Source organism: Micropterus salmoides, unplaced genomic scaffold (assembly GCF_014851395.1).
Source record: "Micropterus salmoides isolate LMB-PRFRI ecotype aquatic unplaced genomic scaffold, ASM1485139v1 Ms_hic_scaffold_5, whole genome shotgun sequence".
Classification (NCBI taxonomy): domain Eukaryota; kingdom Metazoa; phylum Chordata; class Actinopteri; order Centrarchiformes; family Centrarchidae; genus Micropterus; species Micropterus salmoides.
The window spans coordinates 13611859-13636005 of NW_024044237.1; the positions used below are offsets into that span (position 1 = coordinate 13611859).

Below are 24147 nucleotides of genomic sequence, written 5' to 3' on the forward strand. Positions count from 1 at the left end.
AATCTATAAAATAGTGTGAAAAGTGAGAGATGGCACATGCAAGTCTATAAAGCAGGTCATAATCTAAATAGTTATGAGCTGGGGCTGACTCACAAGACCCTTACCTAGGCATTTAAAACATTATATAAACTGGGGCTTAATATAACTGTGCAGCTCAGGAGTGGTTCACTGAAGTGCGATGTGAAAATATTCTTACCTCACACATGCTATCACTCTGCAGGAGGGTTGCGGTGCTGAATGCCATCAGTGCTGTTTATTTGATGAATTAATTTGAGTTTTAAAAATTAGTGTACCATTTATATGGGAAAAAAATGGTTCCTTGCTGTGAAACTCGTTCAAATTAAAACCTGTAGCTCATCATCTAATAGACTTCAAGGCTGTTTGGTCTGAGTATAGATAACACAGCAATTGTGCCACCATGTGGCAATGAAAGGAGGGCTGAGCAGCTTTAAACCATGAAGGAAAATGTTATGGTAGGACCAGTCCACCACCATCACATGCCAGTACACGTCTCCAAAACTGACTTGGAGTATAAATTTTTATTTAATTTCAGATGCAAGTATATGAAACATGTTAGTGGATAAATATTTACAATAAAAGTTGCACACACAAAAGCAGGAAATGCAAACATTTAACAAAATTAATATGACAGAAGCACGGAGCGCTAGCAGTCTATCTGAAGGAACACTCGGAAGAAGCAATGAATGATTGTCAACCAAAGAAAGAAAAACAGGAAATTCAGTGAAAGTCCACACAAAACGTGCTTAAACCCACTCCAAATGAAAGCAAGATAAAAATGTTCATCTGATACTCTGAGTGTAATGTTGCATTGTCAGTATGAGCTATGCTGGTGCAGTGCTTGCTGAACAACTTAGCCTCACTAGGGTGAGGTGACATCACCATTTTCAAGAGGACACCAGGAACTTGCACTATTAGTAATGATCATCTAACCATGTGATACAATTTCCCCAAGTGTATGCTTACACATCACCAGTTGAATAGTATATACAAAGTCCAACAACACCCAAACTATCAGCCTCAGTAGTGAAATATGTGTAATCTTTGACTCCTTATATAAATGTACACCTTTAATACTAACTGCAAAGTGTCATGAACCATTGCAATGAGCCCTGAGGAAATGTATGGATTTGAATGTTTGTATTCTGACTCAATCTCAAGTAAAAGCAAAACCTATGCAGCAGAGGCATTTCTTTAAGTATACATTAAACAACAGCCACAATGTTCAGAGGACTTCCCCACCCACAACGAGTAAAGCTGAATCACAAGCCTACAGCCACTACAAGTCAGACCATACGGCTACCATCACACCACTTTACATCTCCAAATCACATGGCGTGCAAGCTTAGGATACACAATGCGTGGCAGAGTGAGGCGATGGCACAACCGTGATGCGAACCGCTGAGTCGTTAGTTCTGAAAGTTACGCTGCAGTGTTGATTATGCATTTTGCGGTTCAGTTTAATTTACATGAGCCGTTGTGGCAGCTGCAATAAAAAATAGAAACAAAGCACATTTCACAGTAGTATATATTTTTTGTTTCCTTTTTGTCATTGCTTGTTAAATACATACATAGAACAAGACAAATGGCTTCTACAATGAGGAAAATCTTGCTGGTGCAGTCAGTCACAAAAAAAAAGCTGATCCACCATTGATGAGTTAATCTTTCTACTGATCAAACCAACAGTTACTTTCAAGCTACGAGAGGCCTTTATTACATAATGGAGGAGTAATGGTTCACAATCAAGAGTTCAATTCAAGATAGACTTCCACAGTTCCCTTAACCAGAAAGAAACCTTCAGCAGTCCGTTACTCTGTAGTTTTTCTCATGTGTAAGATAAGTTTTATTACCATCCTGAAATCAGAAACTGCCTATCTATACCCATTTACCCACACTCAGCCATCCACATTCATTCAACTGCTTCTGTCACAAAAAAGGATAAGAAAAAAGAAGCAGTCTTTGAACTCAAACTTTCGATAAAGCTGAGAAAACAAACACTATCAAGTATTACATACTTTGAAAAGATAAGCCTATAAACTCTGCAGGCATTTTGCAAGTTTCAATGAATGATCCTTTTTCAGAGGTGCTTCTTTGTGAGGATGTTCTCATTACTGACAGACTCCTCACTCTACTACAGGTTGTAGTTGGACCATCCCTGCTGGACTCTGTATACTACGCAAAGTTGGAGGGTCCGAGGTGGGTTACAGGATGGCCATGGCTGTCCAGAGGAGCACTGGGATAAAACCTTAATGCTTACAATAACAGGCCAAGAGGCCGGGGACAGAGGAAAAGGGCCAGAGCAAATGGTCCTGGAAATGCAAAGAGCTCCAGGGAACTTCATCCTTACTCATGAGGACAGTGTGCGGTATCAAAAGTAGATCTGCTTGGCATGTGACGGATTCTGCTCCATGGGGCAGTACGGACATTTCAACCTGAGGACGAGACAGGGGAGGGTGAGGAGAGCAGGGACAGGCTGTTACAGTGTATGGTTTGTTAGTTTAACGGGCCACATTGGTTGTTCTGGTTGATTGATCTTGTACATTTTATAGCTAGCCATTTTTTTAAAATAAACATTTTGAATTGATTTCTTAATTTATAAAAATTTTAAAAAGACCACTAGGCTTAAAAAGTGCTTGCTTTTTTTGCCAACGTTGTGGTATTGCTGTGTGGTAATTCGGCTGACAGCAGGAACTATTTTGAAAAGCGTCCCTTCCTAGATGCTGCTAATTCCATGTTTTGAAAAGTCGCCTGGCTCAACATGAAGTTTTTCAATGCAGGAAACCACCAAAAATCAATTCACAATGACCATATTTGCCATTCGTTTAGTAAGTGTGATTTTCCAACAGTGTGGCTCTTAAGTACAATGCAATTTTGGCAGCTGACTTAACAGTGCTTGTGCAAGTGCTGGTTAATTACTTGGAATTAATTCACCAAGAATGAGCATGTTAGAGTTAAATGTTGTGATTCAAGATAAAACAATGAACAACCTTATCCTACCATGCACATATCAGTCATATGATCACAGTCATAGTCACATAGCAGGCTGTATTTCTGACTTACTTCCCAGCGTTAGTCAGTTTGTTGAGGGCATCTCTGGAGATGACGTGGCCACAGATGAGCTTCATGGGAGGATTGCTCTCTGAGGTCTGCTGCCTGAGGATCGGGCAGGCGAACACAGAGTGGTACCAGCACTTCTTCCCGAGGTCAATTTCAATCTACATGAAGAGACGTGATGTGAATCAACTGAAGGGTGAAAAAGAAAGGGAAGGAGTACTAGAAACACTAGAAATTCAAAGGAACTTACAGGCAGCTCATCTTTGTGCGTCCATACGCCACTGCACTGTCTCTGCTCTATCACCTGCTTGATGTTCATCAGCACTGGCAAGGCCATACAGCCTGATGCAAAACTGCAGAGAAACAGACATGACAGCACTGAAAAAAGGCCACATGGTGATGACACTGCAAAAGGCACTATTTACATAAAATCTACAAATTCATTGTTACAACTTTTACAATAAATGTAAAGATTTTAACAGGAAATCAGAGATTAGGTCAGGTGTGTTGTTCATGGTTTTCTAACCTAACACTGAGTGGTGACTCTACAGAGAGGCCCAGTAAAGCGCAGGCATCCCTGGTGAAGATGTTACAGATCTCAGCCCACTGATTTGTCTCCAGCAGACTGCGGTACGGAGAGTTATCAATGCCATGACGCAGGTACACCAGACTGCCCATCAGGATCTGAATATCTGCAGGGACAAAAAATGTACAGGTGAGGAAAACAACAAAATTCCTTCTTGGTTGCTATTATATATATATATATATTATATTGCTTGGTTGCTGAAATGTGCTCGGGACTCTTCTCAAGAGTCAGAGCCTCAAACTCTTTCAGATATAAGAAAAATGGGAGACAACTCGAAGTTAAGCATTTTTTAGTGTTCCTATCAGGAATGTCACAATGATGCCACTGTATACTGCCTACCTCTCTGGTGTTGAGAAGCGAAGGGCTGGAAATGCCTGGCATACTGCAGGGCCTCCATTTGGTTGCTGATTCCTCCGCTGAGCAGGCTGATGAAGTACAAGCGGTGCAACTTGAATTCTAGACTGCTGTTCAGGTCCAAAAGGCGCTGCCGATTCGTCACAGCCCACCTGAGAAGGCACAGACAAAAATAAGTACAGTCAACTATGTTGACACTGACCAACAAACTAGAGGGAGTGTTTTTTAATCATCATTCTGTGTTCAAAAGTGATACCCTTGGCATAACCACAGTAAACCTAGCCAAACATATCTGGGGTATTTAGAAGGGGTAACAGAGTGGCCACAGAGTTCCCCAAAGTGTGAGGAATCTGCCAGATGGGAAAAGTAGCTTAAGCATTTTGCAATTATGACTTTATTATATTATAACTTTTTCTTGTGACATTTATTTCCACGTCACCCTGTATTGATAGGAGGTTTCTGTACTTTTTGTAGTGCTTTTTAACTTAAAGCAGCTAAAATGTCTATCTCTATCAAGTCATTTTACTCTCTTCAAAGATCTAGACACAGGTAACAGTAAAAACAAAAAATATAACATACTCTAGTGCTGGCCTGAGATCTTGCATCCTCAGAGCTTCAAGGATTCTGTTCAGCTCCAGGAAAGGCTGCTTCATACTCATATCTATAACTACACCAGACTCCTAGAAAACAGACATTGTGAATTATTAGGAATTCTTCCAATAATTATCCTGACCGACATGCAGTTCAATTAATTTGCATTAATACATGGATCATCTCATCTCGAAAGGAATCATCTCAAAGGCTTACATCAAAAATATTAGTTTGAACGCTTCACAATTACCTGACAAAGATCCTCTGCTACACTGAGCATCCCTTGTCTGTAAAGGTGCTCCACAATGGTCTCACTCAGGTATTTCTGTCTCTCTGGGGTGTCCCACACCGTCTCCGCCACCACAGCACTGATCTCTGCATCAAAATTCTGCAGAGAAGCATTTCAGAGATTAAATATATATATGTCAAAGGTTAAATGTTAAAGAAAGTTGCTGCCTGTCCTTACCCTGTCAATGGCTTTGCCCACTTTTGACACACTGCCATGGATGTCCTTATGTCGGGAGGCTAGCATCTGCACTGTTTCTTTAATATTCTTACAACACTGTGCCATGGTCTGAGATAGGACTGAAAGGTCTGCATCTTGTACTCCTGCAAGAGAGAAAAGAGAAAAGTCGTGACTATGGGAAAAGGAAATTAAAACTACTATAAAAAGAAGCTTGAATTCACTTCAGTCTTCAGTCACCTAATGTCATGTAACAGTTTTCCTTACCAAAAGCAACTAGCTGTCCTCGTATCTCACAGACACTGCGCAGGAGCTCGTCTAGCCTCTCCTCAGACTGGTGGCCATACATTACAAAGCGGTGGAGCACTTTCTCCAGCTCCCGCTCAACACATGCACACTGTTCCATGGTTCAGACTGGAACACTCACACACACACGACGACAACACCTAGATTTAAGAGAAAATACAGGACAACAGAAAAACACAAGTTAAAACCAGTGAACTACTAATACAGTCCGATTAAGACTGGATTTCTGAGGCCAATTCCTATATTTGAGAGTTTGATAACAATATAAAGGCTGATGTTTTGAATTTTTTCGGGCCACAGTTGTTTTCATCGTAGATTCATCTGAGAATAGTGAAAAAAATTCAATTACAAATTTCCTAAAGACAATTGTTGATATTGTCCGACCAACAGCTCAAAACCCTAAGATAGTCAGTTTACGAGTACATAAGACACAGAAACACAGCAGATCCTCAGCTGGAACTAGGTAAAAAAAAAATTACAAACAATAAATAAATTTTTTTTTAAAGCAGTGGGATCAATTTCAGGTCAATTGACTAATCATTTCAGCCCTTTTACCTAAATTAAAAGCACAACAAATAATTGTTTATAAGAATGCCCTAAAATTAGTTTTTAAATAATTGAGACCAACATATGCACTAGGCATGACCCTTTAATGTTGAAATATAAACATCTGATGCTATGTAATGGCACCAGTTTTTCTAAACAGCCTCAAACATGTCTTTGGCATTTTTGAACTGCAATTTCTTGTTACCAATCAGCAAATAGAGATATATTAGTCCAGCTGATGTATTGGTCAGACTCAAGTAATGAATGTTTTTCTTTTCAGTGAACTCGCCGTTTACTACAGTTGATTTAACACAAAAGATGATCTAACAATTTTGATTGTGCAACTATTAAAATATGTAAGATCCCCTTCCATTATTTTAATGTCACAAACCAGTTGCCTGCAGTATTTGAATAAACTCATATCATAGTCAATCCTACGATTGTCACACAGCTGCCTCTTGAACGAAACAGCACAGGCGCTGAGGCACAGTACAAGACCTTTAACAAAAAGTAAACAAAATAATTAAAGGAAGAAAAGGCTGATCTACCATGTAAGTTAATCAGCTCATTAAAAGTTTGGCCTGGTGTAATACAGCTAACAAGTAGTCAGGCCCTAACAACATTAAACGCAGGCAGGCATTGTACTCTGCGGCCTGGCGTTTACTAGTGTTAGTCGCAGCTACAGTAACAACCATACAAATGTATAATTTAATCATCAGACGAAGAAACAAAAGGCTATTCGGCAATTTTGTTTCAGCAAATGGGCTGCATACAGATACTAATAATTCATTGTTAACATCAAATAACTGCTATATAAATAGCTTTGCTGTAACGTTAACTCACCGTTTATGAGCTGAAAACAGAAAATGTCCACTGAGCATTTGCCGTAATAAAGCTAACCAACATAAACGAAAGCTATATTTCTATTTAAATATTGAAATTCCGGTTTCGTATTTTGATTACTCATTAGCAATGATAAATATGAAGTGCCACAAATTGTTAACCATGTATTTTGATTCGTTGCGGTAGTTTTCGAAAATTAAGCTGTCGCACAGCTAACATAAACAAACGGTATCACAGCGGCTAGCTAGCTATAAAAGCTCGCCATTGCTAACGTTAGCAGCTAATGAGCTAGTTGAGATTCGCCAGTGTCTGACTGACAAGGCCCAAATAATTTCTAGAGGGAATGACAACCCGCTTTTCTTCATTATTTTGTGTTATTCCAACACTTAAAACACCTATCGCCGTTTAACTAATTTCTAAGATATGTTTAAATAAACACTACTCACCTATCCTGCTAATTAGTTAGCAAACATTAGCGTTAGCCACTTGCCTGTTATGGCAACACTTGACCAGCAGTCGTAATGCGGATCTTCCTGTGTCGCATTCTGCGTAAATTGGACATTTCAAAATAAAAGTCATGTTCTCTGCAACATCAAAGACTGACAGGTCTTCGTGTACTATATGATTTCCACTTGAATCAGGTATCGCTCTTGTACAAGGGCGTTTTGAGTCTGCAACAACTCATACTTTAAAGGTTGGCACCGCCATAGCCTACAGGATGCTGATCAGTAACGTTTTATTGTTAGATTGTCAAGGTAGAGCTCTTTTGTATCTCCACTTTATTAAAAACACACCAACGTTACAGATTATTTGGCTAATTAGCAGAGAAAAGGAGCGAATTTGGAGCAAGTTTTTTTTCCTCCTGAGAGCAAGAACCACAACAAATTTGAATAGAAAATAATTGTCAGGTTAAGAAGTAAAATCGATTGAATTGGGCCGTATAATTAATGAATAATTGATATGGTTACTTATAGCTTGTATACAATATCATACTTGACTCATTTACAAAGTACAAGGTTGGTTTATTTGTCACATCACAACATGTTGTAAAGTGAAATTAAGTTTGTAACCCTTCTGCTAGCAGACAATACAGTAATACAAAAGCAATCATATGGAAAACAGAAATAAACTATATTCAATGGAGCAGTGCTGAGGAAGAATTTGATTTTAAAAGTCTGATAGCTTGGGGGGTAAAGATGCTCTGCAGTCTGGTGGTGCCGCAAGAGAAACTTGGCTATGTCTCTTCCAAGAAGGCAGCAGGGTGAACAGGCTGTGGCTGGGATGGGTACTGTCCTTTAGTATCCTTTTGGCTTTGCGTAGGCACCTCGCCGATATCACTGATGCTCAGGAGATGGATACCAATGATCTTCTAAGCAGTTTTAATTACCCGCTGCAGAGCCCTCCAGTCCTGGGCTGTTAATAAATCTATTTTAACTTTTTTCCTTTCATGAACAGACTGTTTGAATAGGAACCACACTCCCTGTTTAAAACATCACATTTGTGCTTAAAAAGATGAAAACACACATATGGCCTGTTGTTTACCTCCTGAATAGAAATGAAAACCTGTAGAAGATGTAAGGTATAGTGGCTATCGAAGTTGGCCTACATGAGGTTATCTTTTTGTCCCTTGAACTGATTTTAAGGGCATTTACTAAACTCTGAATAGGCCTCTCATTACATTATATTGCAAAATAAACATTCAATTTGCGGCACAAAGATTGCCATGCTGCTGCCACACTTTCTCTCCATCTGCTGAGAAATTGAGACCTTCTGTGTATTTTAGGACTGCAGGATTATTACAGGCCTAGCCCAATTCTTCATATTATAATTGCAATTGTAATTTTAATTTAATAGAACTGCTATTATGCTAAATCCATATTTTAAATACATATTGGACTCAAAGTAGAACAAAGGCTGCTGACATTGACTTGATGCTGATGGACAACGGTGGTTATATATAATTGTGATTTGATCAAAATTATTGCTAGTGACAATTGACACATGTCCTTACCAAATTCTGCACCCTTGTCTAGTTTCACCTGTAGCAATGCTTCATATTTTTTAAGCCGATCATATGTTATGTATGTGAAGTCTTAATCTTCCAAGTAACAAGGAAGCCTAAGCCTAATAGCAGTCATATGTGTGTTGAGGAGTTAAAGGTACAATATTTTATTCTGAAATGTAGTGGAGTAAAAGTGAAAAGTTGCATGAAATATTCAGGTAGAGTACAAGTATCTGAAAATTGTTCATTACTGATAACTAAAAATAGAAAGTGAAAATATAACATTAGAAATGTGTCTTATAGAGCTAGGCCATGCAAAGTTAATCACATCCTAAAAGAGCAACTAGGTCAGTTTATAAAAGACACATTTGAAATGTGATCTTGTGTTTATATTCTTACTGTTTGTCATCAATACTAGCACTCCTAACCCGTCATGAGACTGGACATTTAGCATCATATCCCACAAATGGAAAGCAAGAAGAGAGAGTTGCCGAAATGCATTTTGAAAAGTTAGTCATCTTTATTTATCTTAACACATAAATAAGTGCTGTGCCAAACTGCATTTGACAATTTGTTCAATATGTGGAGACTGAACATCAGCCATCAGTGCTCCCAGGTTTAGAAGATTATTATATGTTTTTCCACTTATAGATGCCACGCAATGTATTGTTTATGCATGCGTTTTTGGTGTGTTGCATTGCTGATGGTGAGGTCTTTGGACTTGAACAGGCTTTGTGACTAATCTATCAATGATGTAGACTAACGCTCCCCATTGCTGAAGTGCTCATCATTCTTTCCCTCTGAGTCCTCCAGTCTACTGTACTGCCATAGCCACAGAGGTTCAAATTCATCAGCACTTCTGTACGCTTAAATTCACACTATTTCATACCCAACACTCACATATACATTCACACATGCATGCATGTTGTCCTCTCTGACCTTTTGAAACTGTATGGTTCTGAAAAAACATGTTTTACACTTTCCCTCTGTGTTTTTCAAGTAATATCTTTGCTTATTAATAACACAATGAAGTAGTGAATGCTAGTTTACTGTATAAGTTCTAATCATATAATCCATCCTCTCCTTACTACCTGTTAAGAGTTCAGAAGCAAGATGATTCATGTTGGTCATTCCATCAGAGCCTCCACTGAAATATGAAATCCCTTACAGGATATCTTTCAAAGGGGATTTGGAGTCTATAAACACACATTCATAAGAAATTATGAGATTATACAGTATTTATGGTTTAAAAAATGATATATAGTTGTTGCAAAGCTCTTCAAGAAGAGCCAAATTGCTCCACTAAGCTCAAGGACTCCGTGTGCACTTGTGGCCATGTATGATACTTCAGACAGAAAAGGATATACATATAATAGATTGTTGACTTTCCAATGTTGAAAGCGATCTCTCAACCCATTGATATGACAGCCATAATATACCCTGAGTCACAGCCTTATGCAACATTCAGTCGGTGCTACAATCAAAGATTTTCCATTGGCTTGCCCTGAGAGATTTAATGACTGAGAATGAATGGTAATCTCGTGAGGTATTAGGTTAGGGACAGAGGGCTTATCCAAACTCACTACCATCAAACATGCCCAGACAGCCTTAATGTGGCTCAGAGGGTGCTGCTATAGTAGCAACACTACATTAAAATGGCATGATCCCTTTTGTTTTGACAGTTTTCATCAAATGTTTGTTTGACAGGCAAGCATAAATGTTAATTTAAAATGCAATTTCCAGACGTTAAAATGAAAAACATGAATTTAAACATGAGAGAGCACCTTACTGATGTTATGCACGTGTTGCTAGCTACCATGCAGCACACAGGAGTTCTTCATGTGAGCTGTCAAGCTACAGCATGTCATTCAGACACACACAAACACCTACATAAATACACAGATACATACAAGCATACATTAACTACACCCTCAATGTTAAGTTTAACCTCATATGAAGTGGTTAAGTGGACAATGTGTGGGCCGTACTACGAGCTCTTTATTTCCCCTTTCTTCCCCCAGGCAAACAGCTAAAGCTATGGCTATCTGGCCCTGATAGTATGGGTCTATATTTAGAGGAGCCCTGTGACTGAGCTGGCTGTAAGTGTCAGATTCCAGGCGCACTCATCCATCCTGGCCGGATCAGCAACTGCTGCTAACTATAAACCCACCCACCCCCAGTGCTGCCCCTCGCCCAGCGCACACAAAAAAGCTAATGTCGAACCAAAGCCCAGCCTGGAGAAGAAAAAAGATCCAGGTTAGACTCAGTAAGCAATTTCCCTAAGGCCAGCTCAGAAGGGAGGGGCAGAAATAGAGATGGGAGAATTAGAGGATATAATGGGTCTGGGCAAGATGTCCCTCTTTGCTTTTTCTATTCAAGTCTGATACATGGCAGTGCCTTTTACATTCTGAAGTTGTCTAGCCAGTGTGGCCCTGCCAGACTGAGCTGTACAGAGGTGCTCAGTCCTGGATTTTGGAGCAGTGGATTTTGAGAGACAGTTTGCTGGATGAGGGGCAGATACTGAAACATAGAGAAACTCGATCAGCCTCATCATTGGCCAAAGGTACAGTACCAATCATTCTGTCTTTCTCTATTTGCCAAAGGGAGTGGAATCTCTTTCTCTAGTCAGTCCTATACCAAGGCAATGTGGAAAGTTTAGATAAAGGGTATGTTGGACAGAGGTAATATAAATATTATCACTTTCCATATATGTGAGATAAATATATTCCAGTCTTTGTAATTCAAAATAAATCACATATATGATGTCTCGATGAAAACATGTGAGCTTGTAATTCACCTGTAAAGACACTGAATTTCTGGTATCAGCTAAATATCTTTTGTAAACTTAAAGTTATTGTCTTTATTTTCTCTTTTCTCCTGTTAATTTCAAGCTTGCTGCTTCTTTTTTTATTTGTTTTGAATCCATTTTGGAGACTTAATAACTCTGTGTACATATTCTCAGAACATTTGAGGGTTAAAAGCTAATTTTCTGTAGGCACGCTAACAAAAGAGAAACAATGCATTGTTTCGCTTTAGCCTCTATATTTGCTATTAATAGGCATTTGCTTTTTATTCATCAGTGTTACTGGGGCTATAAATGAATGAGCTACACACCCTCCAGGTTACCATATCTTATTTCTAGTCCAGGAACGGAGCCCATAGCAGACTAGAGGAGCATACTGGACTGGCCACAGTGACAATTTGGAGCTTGTGGACAAGCGATGGACAGCTATCCGCTCCAGGGGGACAGCTACTCCTTCCTGCGCAGTGCGCCCCACGCCTTTTCCCTGTGTCGTGACGGCACCCCCAATCACGTTGAAATATTTGACATCATCAATGTCCCTAGTCAGCGCAGTGCCATTTCCGAGACCACCTGCCTGTGTGACATTTTGGAGACGAGTGTGAGTCGCCCTCCCTCTCAACCACCCCTGCTGTTGGGGCTTTTGTCCCTTCCCAGAGGGAGGTGGATGGAACAACTGCTGCGTCACCCCTGGTGGATGATCTGAACGACTCCTCAGGCTCTTACCACACCGCACAAGGATCCAGTGAAGGAGAGGAGGGCTTTGAAGATTCAAGAGAAAGGTTTTACAGCCCCCTTTTGCAGAGCGAGTCTTCAGAGAGGAGGCAGCAGGAGAGTGAAGGACTGAGTGTAGGGCATCCAGAAGTTTCTGTGGGCAGTACCCCAAACTTAGAACCAAAAAGCAAATCACTAGTGCCTCAGCTTAGTACAGCTAGCCCATCATCTGAAGTCCTTAACATTGGGGAGAGGACACCCTCTCTTGGACATAACAGCCCCTATACCCTCAGTCCAGAGGGAAGAGCGTCATCCTTATCTTCTTCCTCAGTTGAAAATAGATTGTCACCATCACCATTTAATTCTAGTCAAACTCATTCAGAAGCTGAACCAAGGGAAACACTCCTACTTTAAAAGATAGACACAGAAGCCTCTCACATCAGTCTTTAAATCCAAGTCCTGGGCCTAGGGACTGTGTCAGCTCATCCTCCCCTGAATCAGTGAACACCCAATCTGAACCTGAATTCAGGGCAGCAGTCTCACCTGAGCCAGGGAGCAGCTACTTTAATCAACACAGTCCCTCACCTGAGCACACTTCCAAAGATTTTTCTCTAGATTTGACAGACTCAGCCTTTGAATCTAGAGCCATCCTTTCATCTCCTTTACATCCATCCAGTAGTATAAAGTTATTATCCCAGTCAAGAGAAACACTGGTCTCTCCTGTACTGAAGAATAGGCCCTACTCTCCTCATACCCCAGCATCATCTCCTTTTCCTGAACTACGAAGGACGGTCTCCCTGCATGATCTCCTCAGCAGAGGCTCCACACCTGATATTGAAGATTCTGCTCACACCCCTGAGCTGATTTCAGATCTTACCACTGCAGAAAGAAACAACACAACCACTCCTGAGAGCCGAGATTCAAGGTTATCAGTCGAATCTGTCAGTACGGTGTCTACTCCTGCCCTACGATACACACCTCTCTCACCTGTCATTTCAATAACAACATCTCCTGTGCTTGTGGAGAGTAGTGTCTCACCTGAATTAAGACACACAGCTCCCTCACTGGGCCTGATCAGTGCTGCTTCTCCAGCTAAGACTGTCTCTCCTGGCCTGTCACATACTACAATACAATCCAATACAATAAGACACATTTCCACACCTTCCGAAATTAGGACCCAGGTGTCTTCACCTGTGGTAAGTTATAGTTTATCTCCATCACCTGGAGTTACGAGTAACTGCTCTCCCATAGGGCACAGACATACTGCCCCCTCCCCTGAAATAAGGATTACAGCATCCAGTAGGAGAGAGCAGTCATCTGAAGCCGAGACAATATCAGCCTCTCCTCTCCTAGAGCCTCAGTTTGACTCTGCCTCATCAAGAAGCCTCACCTCGTCCCCTCACATCACAGGTATTTCTTACTCTGTTGTTCAGCCTGAAGACAGGGACACTCTCCCATTTCCTGAGCTCTTTCGTCTCTCCACCCCTGAGCCTGATAGGACACGTGTCTCCCCTGAAGCAAGAAGCCCTACCCCAAGCAGAGACAGTATACAAAGCAGTATAGCAGAGTCCACTGATACACCACAAGACTCACCTCATATGTCAGGCTTCACAAGCTCTGCCCTCCAGCCTGATATACCTGGATCGCATCAACGTAGGTACCAAACACCTTCACCTCTTTCAAAGCATCGCACTCCCTCACCTGAGCCACGGTATCAAACCTCTTCATCTGACAAGAGTCAAAGTCCCTCACTTAGACACCGAAGTAAAGATCCATCACCTGTTCCCCCATCTCCCGAGCAGCAGAGGTATCATCAAAATTCACCAGCAAACCTCTCCACAGAGTACAACTCTCAGTATACACAGTCTACTCCACCTCTAAGAAATACACCTGATGTTGAGGGGGATTCCTATTTGGAAAAAGAGAGTGTGTCACCCTCACATGAATTATACAGTGAAGACAAATCAGTTGTAGCTGAAATTAAAAACAGATCACCAGTGATTGCAGTCCATTCACCTTTATACACCTCACCTTTCTTAGCTGTGGAAAAGGTAGACAGTTCACTGACACAACAAAGCACAGAGAGAGAAGCAACACCAAAGGAAGCAAACCTTCAGGATAACTCAAATTTAACCTCCTCCTCTGGGGAAAAACAAGCTATTGGGCCTACCTTTTTTCAGAAAGAAGATACTTATAATAACCCCCCTTTTGAAATCAAGTCTCCTTCCCCTAATCTACCAGTCTCTAAGGACAGGAATCAAAACCTTTCACTTGTCCACAGTACTTCATCCAACTCACCTGTGCAGAGATTGGACAACCCACAGCCTCACTTCACTTATTCCCTAACTTCTGAAAGTAGCAGCTTATTAAAATCAGGTTGTACACCTGAGCACGTGAGAAGACAGCTGTCAACCAGTGTTAGACGTGAAAGCAAAGAGAGATTCACAGAGGACATGGCCCACCATGTAAACAGAAGGCGGACTCCCTCTCCGCCACTCACCAGGTTTACACCTGTTCACATCCTAGCCCCTGAGAAACCATACAGACAGTGGCAGAACAGAAGCCGCAGCCCCTCTCAGGTTGTAGCATCCTCACAGAGTGGTAATTTAAAAACAGTAGTGACAAATAGGGAAAGCCCCAATGTTGCCCCCGTTGACAATAATAGCCAGAGCCACTGGGTCAGCCTAGGAACGCAACTGGAGATGGAGAGTGAAATGCAGCTGGAGGTGGATAGAGAGCTAGGTAGAGTGAGGCATAGGGATAGGGAGATAGACAGAGAGAGAAAGAGGGAGGAGCGGGTTCTGGAAAAGGGGAAGGGGTGGCAGGGGGATGCCAGTTACAGAGGGGAACAGGTTGAGCTGTCATTCAATGCCAGGAATAGAAAAGGGCCTGCGAGTCGCAGAACAGCTCCCACAAGCAGAGAGACCCGTCAGGGACTGCCAACAGTGCATTCCTATTCAGAGAGCTTGCTTGCCGCCAGACAGCTACAGCAACAACATAGTCTGCTTAGACTTGCTTCCCAACAAGACACCAGTGGTGGTGTTCCTAGCAGACGGCTTCAACCTCCTGCACCCCGGAACAAGAAAAGTGCTCCTGGACGTGTGGCTGTAAACAGGCCCTGCCGGAGTTCCAGCTCCAGCATGGGAAGTGAGCTTGATGAAGCAGATGATGAGGTGAAGTGGTTTACAGACTTGGCTTTCCGCAGCCTGTCAAGCCCTGAGGTAGATTACCTTGATATGTACAACTCCAGCCACCGTTCATCTACCAACATTTCTCAACCATCTACCCAGGAGAGCCCAGGTGGGGCCAATGCCGCCTGGCTGGCCTATGCTGACTTCAGAGGTTCTGCACCAAAGCTGGACAATGATGAACTCTCCTTCCAGCAACCATCTGCATACTACTCAGATGGCCTAGATTCATCAAGGCGCCATGAGATGGGCAGCTTTGAGTGTGTAGATGTGGCTGTAGAAAGAGAGGACTTCAGAAAGGTAAGAAGAGGAGTGCCAAAGAGACAGATCCAGCTGAAGAGAAAGAATAATACTGAAGGGAAGCAGGGTGAAAGCAGTGAAAATAGTAGTCCTGGGGTACCAGGGATGGTGGAAAGCCCATCTCTAGACCGTCACTTCAGAGAGACATTTGTGAGACAACACAGTACACCAGCAACAATGCAAGAATGCTACCCTTCTGAGTGCAGCCCTGAGGCCAATCAACCAAATAAGAGAAAATCCAAACTCCAAAAATCTGCTTCTCTGGATGAAGCATGCACTAAAACCAAGATGGCTACTTGTCTCATCAAGAGTGTGTTGTCCAAGAAGATGCAAAGTGTTGATAAACAACCTGACCAGGCAGGAGAAGAAGTGAGCCCCACGTTTGAAGTAAACAGCCCACCGACAGAGAATGCAGTGGCAGCACTTAAAGAGTCTGACACGCATAATCTGAGCTCCAGTTTTCAATCAGATTATAGTCTTTCTTCTGAAGGTCTTCCTATGAGAGGAGAACCTAGCACAAAGGATGAAGCCAAATCACCAAAAATCTTTGGAGTGAGATCTAGTAATAGGCCAAGTTCATCCAGCAGCAGCAGAAGTGTTAACTTTTCACAGACTGAGAGTGAAGAGGCTGATTCTCAAAGCAGGAATGCAACTTCATTAAGATCTGAGATGAGATCAGAATTGAAAGTGCCATTTGAAAGTAACCAGTTACGAACTGGAGCACAACAAGCAGATGACAGTAAAGCATGGGAGGAAAGGGAGGGTGGTAACTCTGCAAATGCCTCTGCCGGGAAGCCAAGGGCTCCTTCTCCCACTGGAGCCAGCAGCATGCAGGCCAGGATGACAAATAGAGACCAGGAATGTGAAAACAAAGAGGACCCTAAACAACTGCAACAGGGTGACAAGGGTGCCTATATGTCAAGAACACAGGAGATTTCGCTCAAAGTCATGGAGAAAAAGAAAGCCTCCCTAAATGTCCGTCTCACACCTGAAGCAGAAAACAAACCTGATTCTTCTTCACCAGATATGTCTTTCAGAGAAAAGGAGGAAAGTGTAGAGACCGATGTAGATGAGAAAGCAGAGAAAGAAGAAGGAAATGGGAATAATCAAGTTAAGGTTCCCATTCACAAAGTTAGAGATGTGAGGCGGCTTGTAAAAAATACATATAATCTGTCCTTCAAGGCAACTGGTGCTGTAATGCCATCAAATGTGAATGAAGAAAGGATGGGAAATTATAATGAGGAAGGGAGGGAAGAAATAAAAGAGGAACGGAGGGAAGAGTTCATAGCAGGAGAGGTAAGGGAAGAAATTAGGAGGGAAGAGATGAGGGAAGAAAGGGAAGAGGAGTTCAGAGTGGAGAGGAATGAGGAGGTAAAAGATTCAAAGCTGTTAACTTTATCTCCACCTCTTCAGAGCGTAGGAAATCCTCTGTCTCGTCCACAACCAATGCAAATAGAATACAAGGCTGTTTGCTGGAAAGAAAACAAAAATAAAACATGCAGCAAGAAAGACTCAGAGAACCCAGGTGACAAATCCCAGGCTTCTCCGATGCTTGTAACTGAGTCCTCAAAGGCAAACACACAGAATTACAGAATAGAGGACACAGCAATTGCCAAGACATGTCAACATGCTGTAAACATGGCAACAGAAACACAAGAGATGAAGACAGAAATGCATAAAGTGCCAGGCAATGAGGACAAACCGGTGGTGGTTAGATCAGACAGAAAACCTCCGATGTTAGGAAGCCTCCCCAAACTGCCTAGTAAGGAAAGAGAGGTGTCCACTGCTGTAGTGTTAATAAGGGATGGATCCAGCAAGACTATGGCATCTTCAGCCCAAGAAGAGATTCCCACCCCACTCCAAGCCCCAGCTTCACCTGGGCCCACTACCTCTGGCAGTGGCCACTCAGTTTCTATGTTATTAAAGGAGAAAGGCTACCAAGCTGACATTGGAGCAGTGGTGGGTGACAACCAGAATGCAGGTGTAGGTAAAGGGGTTCCCTGCAAGCATGTGAACTGCCTGGAGATCCCCCTTCAGACCACCACTCCTTCAGATGGAGGTCGCATTGAGTCTCATAGAGAGAGGACATCCTCCTCTTCATCCACCACGTCTGGCCCTGCAGTAGTGTCTGACAACACAGACACCATTACAAAGAACAGAGAAGACAGCATTAAGCCTTCCGTAAAAGATACGGCAAAGCCAAAAAGTGCTTCTCCACTAAGGACTCCACTAGAGCAAACACCACCTCCCACCAAACAGAAGGAACTAGGAGATTTTGATGCAGTGAAAAGACTTGATCCTGCTTTTCCCCCAAGGTCCCCAGCAATAAGGAGATTCAGACCACAGCCAATTGAGGTTAAGTCACTGTCTAAAGAAACACAGAAACAAGAGATGCCCATAAACTCTATAGGAAACAACAGGCCTCAAACCATTGAAGTTAAATCTATAGCTAAAAATTCTCAAAAGCCAGCTGTGCCTCCAAAACCAAGCTGCAAATTTAAACCTGCAGATTTAGGAGCAATGCCAAATGAAACACAGAGACCATCAGCAACAACATTAACTGTAAAACCACAAGGTGAGGAGAGGCCTCAAACAATTGTTGTGTCCTCACCGACAATCTATAGAAAGATCCCCAGTGAGTCCACATCCACATCGAATTATACAAGAAAACTAGCTGTGTCTGCAGTATCCAGCCTCAAACCTCCACCATGCAAAACAACAGCAACCACAATCTCCAATCTCTCAAACCAGTCAACGGCACCACCAGAGACAGAGGTATCTAATGATAAAGGTCAGCAGCAAAAGCCAGGGGCCTTGTCTCAGATCTCTAGTTATACGCAAAGACCTACAAACTTAGTTACAACTCCAACATCAGCCACTGGCCCAGGTTTAACCTCAGCTGCCTCAGCTGGAGCCAACCAGTCAAGCCAGACAGCTGTTATGGATCCAGACAGCCAACCACAGTATACCAGGATGGCATACCCTCATGAACAAGCTATGCCGGTAACTTCAAACAATACAAAACCACCCGCTGCCGTTTCCATAACACAAGTGCCAGGATACACACAACAGCCTTGCTACAGATCACTCTCCAGTGAGCGCTCCCAAAGAACAGATGACCTGCGTTTTTATGCTTCAGATGACCCTCCAAGCTACGATGAAAGAGAGAGCTTCAGCCCACTCATGCTCCCAGATCTGACCCACAGGAGGTCAAATCGCTATCAACCCTCCTCCCGCCCTCCTCCCTGCTCTTGCACAGCTGGCTACCCTTCCCACCCTGGTCTCACCCCTCCTCACCATCACCGCAGCCCCCATAACCTCACTCCCCCTGCCCCTTCGCATTCTCCTGGACAGGCATTACCTTACCCAGTGGCTCAGCCTCCTCTTCGTACCCACCAGTGCAGACCTGACCCTCAGCTGATGAGCTACCAGCCTGGCTCTCCCAAATCAAGTCCTCTTGGTCAAAGTCAGCCACCGGCCATGTACCAGCCTCTTCACCAGCCTGCTCCCTGCCCTCCCCACCCCTCACACATTCAGGCCTGCCCTGCTGACCGCCCATTGCAGCCACCTCAACATATTGACCCTCGACGGCCCCCTGTCCACAGATCTCCCCAGCAACAGCCACCAGGCATGACTGGGGCTCCTTACAGCGACACTGGCCACAGCCACTCTCCTGGCCTTCCTCATATGGATCCCCAGTACCTGTGTGGCCCTCAAAGCCTGGGGCCATCCTATGGCTCTGAATACGGGGGTGACAGCTCCAGTTTGTACTCAGAGAGTAGCTTTGGACAGACACCTCGCAGAGTGCTCCTGGATCCTGAAACAGGGAAGTATTTTTATATCGAGGTGCCTGTACAGCCACTGAGGAAAATGTTATTTGATCCAGAGACTGGTCAATATGTGGAAGTGCTCATCCCACAGCAAGCAATGTCACATTCAGGACTCTATCCTCCTTCAGCGGCCCCTTACCCATCTCTCCACAATCCCAACGTGTACGCCCCTGCTCCGCAATACATGCCATATGCAGCTCCTCCTCCTCCAGCCCACCCCCAGGCTCAGCCCCAGCCACCCCGATATCCTGAGGCCTCTGCCACAGCAGCAATGCACCCAACCGGGCCTGGGGTCAGCTACAGGAATTCCTCTGGTCAGGGGTCCAAACCAGAGCCCCAGAACCATCCACAACTAGACCAGAGTTACCTGGAGGGTATGTATTATGTCCCTACAGGGATGAATGCAAGCCCCAATCCCACCCCACCAGACTATTATCACAAACACCCCCCCACCCTACCCCCATCAGGGGGGAAAAGGTCCTGAAATAGAGGATAGAGGCCGCCTTCCTGGAGCCTGTTGGGTTTTAAATACACAGTGTATAAAGGGGGTGTCTAATGTTAGCCTGTAATGTTATTTGAGTTTTCACATTTCTTTGGTTGTTGTTTATTTGCTGCTGCTTGTTCTGTGCTAGGCTGCTTTATTAAAATAAGATATATTATTCTTGAGTTAACAGTTTTGAAAGCACAAGTGAGGAAGCCTTTTTTATGAGGTGTTCTTAAGATTATCACCGAAATCTAAAATGATTTTTGATAAAGGGTAAGAACATTATACTTTAAGTCACCAGTAATGCACAGGCACTATAAATCAATAGCTTTACTCATTTACTGATGTGTGTACTTTAACAACAAATATCTCCAAAAACTTGAAAATACTGTTTAAAAGAACCTCATATTTATTTTATTATTGTGTCTCTACAATTGGATGAGTGAGTTTGTGCACATGATGTCTGGAACAACAATGTCAATAAAACATGTCACATATGCATCCCTCTTTTTTCATGACATCATCTATTTTTCTATCTATTCTTTCTATATTTAACTATCTCAGCATTTGTTTACCAGCCAGATCATGTAAGTAAGGTGGAAAAATACTGGGACTTTACAATCATGTCACCTTTGTGCTACTATAGTCTTGCAAGTCCTTCAGATGAAATAACATTTCTGAAGTTATTATTCTTCTAATGTGTTGTTTTCAGGAAAATATTTTATGTATCATCAGATATTATAAAGTCAATCTTTCAATCAAATGATGAACCAAGCAGTGAGAGATCTGGCTAGACAGGAATACATTTACTGAATGAGTTTAAAGAAGTGATTCTTTTGTCACATGGGGCATGTGAACACACAACACTGTCCCAACTCCTCATCTTGGTGTTGGCACACAACATCAATGCACTAAATTAATCAAAAGTACACTATTGAAAAGGCTACAATGTGGGGTTTATTAAACCAAATCCAAGTTTTAACAGCCCATTAAACATTCTCCAACAACAAAAGGTATAGGACTTTGGTGATCAGCATAGTAGATATAGCGAGATATTTCCACCTTAATGTTATGCTTTGAAACCAGCTTTTAACAAAGCATGAATTATTTAGCTTTACCCCTCAGCTCTGTCTCTCTTGGCCTTTAGAGGGCACTGTCACTATTAACACTACACAACAGCAAACAATAGTTTATAATACTGATATATCAGACAGTGGTTTTGGTGTTGATTTGGAGTCACTAGGTCACATGACGTGGAAGTTATTGCCGGGGGCCTAATCTCAGATCTAGTCATCGTCATGACTTTTGTAAGACAATGAAAGCATTAATATTAAGTATAAAGAGATGGCTCCGCTACTGTGATTTTGTAGCAGAAGATTGTGCTACTGTGACCACTGGATGGTGCCACAGACCACTACAGTAGCACTTCCAGTCTGAAGGTATGTCTAAATCTGCTAAGCTTTCATCAGATGACCCAGTCACTTGAGCGATTTCCTAATCAAACAATGATCCTGTTGACTAGACCAGAGCCTAATTTGTAAGTTCAGACTAATGGACTAAACTGGTACCCCTTTGTTTGAAGTGGATGGCAATAAAACTTATCTGACTAGTAGCTGGTAGGGACTTTAATGTGTTATGTGTGGCTGTGAGTGTGCATGTGCTTGATTGAACAAAATACTGTTTCATCTGAACTCCAAGCCTCAAAATATTCATGTTCATTCACATCTGGAGGGGATGTAACACCTGGCAAAACGTTCAGTCTCCATGTGTGGGTAATTTTCAGGTCTAGAAACCTGCTTCACCAGACCCTTTAAACAACCTCCAAAACTCTTCATTATTAGGAATGCCTACTAAACCAGAGGAGAATGCTGTGATGTTCTACTAATTATAAAGATACCGGCTTAATCCCTTCAACAGCCAGCGTGTTACTGAGGAAGATACTGAAGCTGTGTAATTAAATCAAGTCATACAAGTGAGAAGAAAGGTTCCCACCAAGTTAATCAGTTAGAAGGTAATCATTGCACAGCAACAGCACGTAACAACAAAACACTAGTGCCAGCACACAGGTCCATTTTCATCCACAGTGACATATTGGCTAAGCCAGTAATAATGTAAAATTCAAAATGATCCTGTATTTATTAATAGTTCACAGAAAATAAGCTTGGGCCCAATGTGTCTCCTTACAACTTCCTTCTCTGAACTGGTCAATGGGATGGAATGTTTAGCTATCTAAGTTTATCGCCATGGTCCTGTATTGTCACAACTTGGATAATGATTACAGACACACCTTAGGAACACACACTAATCTGTATAAACCTCCTGGCACACCTAATACAAAAGCACTTCCAGACAAACACACACACTTCCACACACCTTGGACCTGCTCCAAGAAGCAGCTTTATGGACTTATCTAACTTTTCTGAGTTAAACCCAGAACCTGTTCAAATCTGATGTCAAAAGACCTGTTCTGTAACATTTATTTTTACACTGTCCAGCAAACCTGCATCTTGAAACAGATCCCAGCACAGTGTGGCTTATTGTATTATTATACTTACTTGTGGTATAACAAGTGTTCTTGCTTTAAATTAGCCAAATATAAAATTACTATAATAAAGTAGCTTCTTTCTAATGATCAATAAGCATTAAACATTTTCCAGCCACATCCTCCCCATTGTGTATGAATTCCAATCGAACACACACACAAAACAGACACCATGACATCATTAGGAGGGCTCTGGGCTCTTTCCAGTGCGTCTGTTATTGTTATGGTTCTCTGACCACTTTTTTATCCCACAATGTGAGGACACACACATGGAGAACAAACACACACACAGACACACTGTAGGAGTCCCATCATCCGTGCCGCACCCAGGAGTGAGTGGGTGAGTTCGACTCTGAAGCCACGTTTGATGTGGCCCCACTGGGGTGCTGATTGGTCAACAGGAAAATCCACTCTGCATTGTCTTTCTGGTATCAGGAATGGAGAAAAGAGTGGGTGGCATGGGCCAGGCAGCTAGATAACAGGCAGAGTTTTATGTGATGATAAGCTAGTTGTTTGGAATAAAATGTGCAGTCTGCTTCCTGACATTTTCCAGTGAGTCTCCTCTGCCTGTGCAGCCAGATATTAGATGTCAATAGTTTATAAAAGTACAACTAATGATGACTGTATTGCAGACTCAGATTGAAATAGTGAGTGAGTGTTTTGTGTGTCAGTCAGTCTGTTCATGACTCTTTGAGTGTGGTGAATCTATGAAAGGGAGGAAACCAGATTACAAGGTGGATGTCTGTTCCCTGTCAGACAGATGTTAGTAACCTCTAGCTGACTGGCAACCTTTTTTGTGTGGTCAGTCTTAGCTGAGAAAGGCCAGCAACAACAATATGTCCACATTTTATGAACATCATGATTTCAAACACCTGTCCTGTAAACTCTTCTTGGTTTGTAACCCATCAAAATGAAGCAGTGCCTACTTGTGTCACAGGTTTTACGCATCTGGGGTGATGATGGAACAGTGGATGAAAAATGCTTTTGATGTGGGAGACCTGAGTTTAATTCTTGCTGCAACACACCAGTGTGTCCCTGAGAAAGACATTTAACCCCTAGGTGCTCCAGAGGCGTGCAACTTATGATATACGTGTCAATTTTAAGTTGCTTTGGATAAAAAGTGTCAGCAAAATGACAAAAAAAATTATTTTTTATTTTTATTCATCTATCAGTTGTGAGCTAAAAGACATTTTCCCCAAAAGATTGAAGAACCATCAGAAAGAATTAGGCTAATCTAAACTATTTGGTAAAATATTTTTGTCTTCTTTCCTAAGCCATTAATCTTGCACCCCTTCAGATTTATCTTGTCCCAGTCCCCAGGTTGAGAACCGGACATTATATACATGCTACCAAATGATCGCAGACTTTTGTTTTGAAAAAATAAGAGGTACCAAAATGTTGATTCTAAACACTTTAAATAAAAATACTGCATCCGAGTTATGAGTGTAATGTACAGCTTTCTTCTCTTTTGCCTATTTGATGTGTAGCCTACCAGTAACACCAATCTTCCTTCAGTTCTATAGGCC

General features: G+C 42.3%; 2 protein-coding genes across 4 annotated transcripts; one reads left to right on the top strand and one right to left on the bottom strand.

The window, feature by feature from the left end:
• Nucleotides 1-520: 520 nt before the first annotated feature.
• rmnd5b (required for meiotic nuclear division 5 homolog B) lies at nt 521-7318 on the bottom strand. 3 transcript variants are annotated; one of them, XM_038699139.1, is made up of 10 exons: nt 7208-7318; nt 5334-5512; nt 5070-5212; nt 4854-4991; nt 4592-4692; nt 3998-4164; nt 3599-3764; nt 3323-3425; nt 3079-3233; nt 521-2450 (listed from the first exon to the last, which is right to left on the bottom strand). In XM_038699139.1, the coding sequence occupies exons 2-10, from the start codon at nt 5470-5472 to the stop codon at nt 2387-2389; spliced, it is 1176 nt and encodes a 391-aa protein (XP_038555067.1). In that variant the 5' UTR covers nt 5473-5512; nt 7208-7318; the 3' UTR covers nt 521-2386. The 3 variants fall into 3 exon arrangements, with proteins under 3 accessions (XP_038555067.1, XP_038555068.1, XP_038555069.1); XM_038699140.1 differs by having other exon boundaries at nt 7252-7289; XM_038699141.1 differs by lacking the exon at nt 7208-7318 and adding an exon at nt 6762-7094.
• A 3667-nt stretch (nt 7319-10985) lies between these two features.
• Nucleotides 10986-20561, top strand: si:ch73-43g23.1. Its single transcript, XM_038699143.1, is given in 4 exon segments — nt 10986-11326; nt 11906-12147; nt 12150-12679; nt 12682-20561. Coding segments are annotated over 3 exon segments (8091 nt in total). The 5' UTR covers nt 10986-11326; nt 11906-11984; the 3' UTR covers nt 20080-20561.
• The last annotated feature ends 3586 nt before the right edge of the window (nt 20562-24147 follow it).

What these genes read in the sequence shown, in the direction of transcription:
- rmnd5b (XM_038699139.1), bottom strand. Translation starts at nt 5,472, where the DNA reads ATGGAACAGTGTGCATGTGTTGAGCGGGAGCTGGAGAAAGTGCTCCAC. An exon ending in GAGTCACCACTCAGTGTTAG is followed by an intron (nt 3,426 to 3,598) that starts GTTAGAAAACCA and finishes GTTTCTCTGCAG; the next exon opens with TTTTGCATCAGGCTGTATGG. An exon ending in AAACTGACTAACGCTGGGAA is followed by an intron (nt 2,451 to 3,078) that starts GTAAGTCAGAAA and finishes TCTCGTCCTCAG; the next exon opens with GTTGAAATGTCCGTACTGCC.